Source organism: Cajanus cajan, chromosome 9, assembly GCF_000230855.2.
Source record: "Cajanus cajan strain Asha chromosome 9, NIPB_CcT2T_4, whole genome shotgun sequence".
Classification (NCBI taxonomy): Eukaryota; Viridiplantae; Streptophyta; class Magnoliopsida; order Fabales; family Fabaceae; genus Cajanus; species Cajanus cajan.
The window spans coordinates 14,078,160-14,081,407 of NC_138525.1; the positions used below are offsets into that span (position 1 = coordinate 14,078,160).

The following is a 3,248-nucleotide window of genomic DNA, read 5'->3' on the forward strand; positions in this document are numbered from 1 at the left end:
AAAATAGAGGGTAGAATAGAAAAGTAAGTAATAAATATTTTTGAAAACTAAAATATCAATCATTTTCTTAAGTCCCGTGCAAAACCTTAAACGACTATGAATAAAAAACGAAGAGAGTATTAAAGATCAATTAATATATCTTAAATTTTACTTTTTTCCAAAACTATATATATTAACGAGACACTTAATATAATTTTAAAATTTTCACATTTAAATAACAAAAGATAACACTATTTTTATTTTAAAAGATATAAATTAAATGAATTTCACTTACTTTTTAAATTCAATAAATATATTTAATAAGAATATTTTTTAAATAAAAAATTAATATTTGACATATAATAAAATTTTATAAAAAGGATTGAAAACATAACCCTATAATAAAGACCTGTGGGGGTATTTTTTATATATAGCGACTACAAGATTCGAACACAATTTTGTACATATTTTTTCAGCTTTCTCATTGGATCAACTCTAATAGTTCAATGTTTAATCATTATAATACTTAACATAAAATTAAAATTTATTAAAATAATCAAAAGTAAAAATAATTATAGTCAATAAGTTTGTCTTTCCTATTATTATTTTGCATCTAAGTGAATTTGTTTGGATTAAAAAAATAAAATAAATTACAATATACTATTCAGTTCACTTTAACATAAATTTCTTAAAACTACTAAAACTGAATGGTGGGAGATTGAGATATACAAGTCTTAAATTCAATTTCTGTTATTGTGATTATTAAAAACACATACTTCTCTATCCAATTTTATAATTTTTAAGAAATTTTTAATCAATAAAAAATATATTGAAAAAAAGTAAATGAGAAAGTGTATTCCTGCTGGAATTACTTGTTCAAAACCCTTCCCAATTCCCATGCACCTGAGGTTTGTGGAAGGTGTAATAATGACTCGTGAGTAGAACTGCAGGCAAGTTGTTTTAAATTCAGACACTGTTGGCAATTGAATTTATCTGTCCCAAACATGGTGGTTATTAATTACTCCATTATGTAGAGAAATAGAATATGGCTATAACAATGTTTCCACAAAAGACAAAAACTAAGGAGAGTGAAAGTTGAAATTAAAGGACGAGAATAGTAACTAGCGAGGAATGGTGAGAAAATCGTTTGAATGGTTCAATAGAAGCAGATCCTGAGTCTTGGTCTTCTTGGAGGATGGAATTGGAACAGAACCACCTAACTCCCAAGACTCATCCGAACTATCACAGCTAAACGACTCATCCATTACGCCGTTTGGGCTACAAGGAACGGACTCAAACTTCCGTTTATTCACCTTCCATCGTTTTCCCTCCTCATCGTACCCCCACACAACCTCCAACATCACTTTGTAACATTCTTTCACTTTCTCCTGCAATGTATCAATTCCAGAATTTAGACAACAATAATACCCTTTATATTATAAAGAATCTCCAATCACAAATGCTTAATGCATTTATTAAACATAACAAATACTAGCTTTTATGTACGTGATTTATTAAATACTAATAATTTATCTAATGGAGATGCCATCATGACTTTTGACTATGAAGCATGAAAAGATTAAGAAAGCCCCATTTTCCATTATTTAATTAGAATAATACATTGATTTAAGAAAACACTAACTACCTTGTCGATTCCAAGAATACCCAAGAGCTGATCTTGGTATTCCACTCCAAGATGAGGCTCCACAGTATTGACCACGCGCATCACTGTAGCGGTTGCCAACACAGAAGGAAGGTAACTCATGAATCTGGAATCTGCGATGTTAGATTACACAATGATAATAAGAATAAGGTGAATGAGTCAAGTATAAAACCAAGAAGCAAAGCATAAGATCTGGGAAGTACTGAAGTAGTTACCTGTGAAGACAGAGAGAAAAACGGTTTCACACCTTCTGAGAAAGTCCTGGCAGAGATAACCCTTTAACCCAAGTTTCCTTGTGATATAATCGAGAAACGAGAGAGGCGTTACTGGATTCATCTTCCATCCAAGCGTGGAAAGGACCAAGATTTCCATTCTCTTAACCGTTTTCGCTTCAAACAAGTACCTACTCTCGTCCACCTTCATCAACACATACAATACAATCATCGATCAAAATCCCACATCGGTTAATAATATAGTTAAAACAACGTATATAAGTGAGGAGAAACGTACCTGGAGGTCTAGATGAAGGGGCACGTGGGTCTCTTCTACCTTAGCAGCGAGAGAAAGGCAAGCCACTGCGGCTAGTTGCGTGAGCCAAGGCTTGTCGTTCTGAAACGTGAAGCCGAAGAGGAACCTATCGAGGTAGTTAACAGCGAGAACTGCGGTGAGGGTAGAGAAGGAGTAATGGGCACTCACCCTCAGAACCCAATCCACTGCTTCTCCGCGAGATAAGGCCAAAGTGGGCTTGTTTTGGAGACAGTTAGAGAGTTCATTGTGATGTTCTTTGGCGAGAAGACTTTGTAGCTCCTCGTTGCCCCAGAAGAGGTCGTGGTCTAACAAGACAACACGCGAAGAGCTTTTGTTTGTGGTACTGTACTCATCATGGTCTTCTACTTGTTCTTTCTCCCAATGAATGTGGTCTTCTAAGCAGTAGAGGGTTTCTAGGTGGAGTTTTGGGTGATGATGTGCCATTTTTCTTCTAACGAAGAGAAGAAGAAAAGTAGGAGGATTTGGTGTAGTGGCATAGATTTTATGTGGAAGACCAGATTGTGAAATGCTTTGATGGATTGGACATTGGAGAGATTACCCTGTTTGAGAGGAGAAATGAATAGAAGGGAAAGGGGGTAGTGAACGAGCAATGACCATAAACTAAAGGCTCTTGTTATTTATTGACGATGGCCTTTCCCAAACGGCAGCGTTTTGGGGAGAAATTCTTTAACACCGATTAATAAATAAATTATTGCCATAAATAATTTTAGGAGTCCACAGTTTCCTGACTTATTTCAACTTAAAAGGTAAATTAGTTCTTTTTTAATTTCTTTTACTTGAAATTCTTCTTTCTAACATATAGTCAGTCTCTTGTTTTGCTTTCGTCAAAATAACATTATTATATATGTAATTAAAAGATAAGGGGAGAAATAAAATAAACATTACTCTTCAAAATCATGCATTTGGTTTTCCTTGTGTTGATTGAAGCTATAATAAGTTGCTAGATTTGATATATGTTTTAAAAATTAAAATAAATTTAAAATACATATTATATAACAAATTTATTATCAACATAAATATAACTAATAGTCAATCTGTTGTGTATGTGTGTGATTAT

At 33.2% G+C, this 3,248-nt stretch overlaps 1 protein-coding gene across 1 annotated transcript; it reads right to left on the reverse strand.

Moving 5' to 3' along the window:
• Positions 1 to 967: 967 nt before the first annotated feature.
• On the reverse strand, positions 968 to 2,792 carry LOC109814217 (cyclin-D3-3). Its single transcript, XM_020378587.3, has 4 exons — positions 2,153 to 2,792; positions 1,858 to 2,059; positions 1,625 to 1,755; positions 968 to 1,367 (listed from the first exon to the last, which is right to left on the reverse strand). The coding sequence occupies exons 1-4, from the start codon at positions 2,612 to 2,614 to the stop codon at positions 1,101 to 1,103; spliced, it is 1,062 nt and encodes a 353-aa protein (XP_020234176.1). The 5' UTR covers positions 2,615 to 2,792; the 3' UTR covers positions 968 to 1,100.
• Between the last annotated feature and the right edge of the window lie 456 nt (positions 2,793 to 3,248).

Coding starts and splice junctions, on each gene's coding strand:
- LOC109814217 (XM_020378587.3), bottom strand. CDS start 2,614: ATGGCACATCATCACCCAAAACTCCACCTAGAAACCCTCTACTGCTTA. Junction 1,756..1,857: donor TTTTCTCTCTGTCTTCACAG/GTAACTACTTCA, acceptor CTAACATCGCAG/ATTCCAGATTCATGAGTTAC. Junction 1,368..1,624: donor GTATTCTTGGAATCGACAAG/GTAGTTAGTGTT, acceptor GATACATTGCAG/GAGAAAGTGAAAGAATGTTA.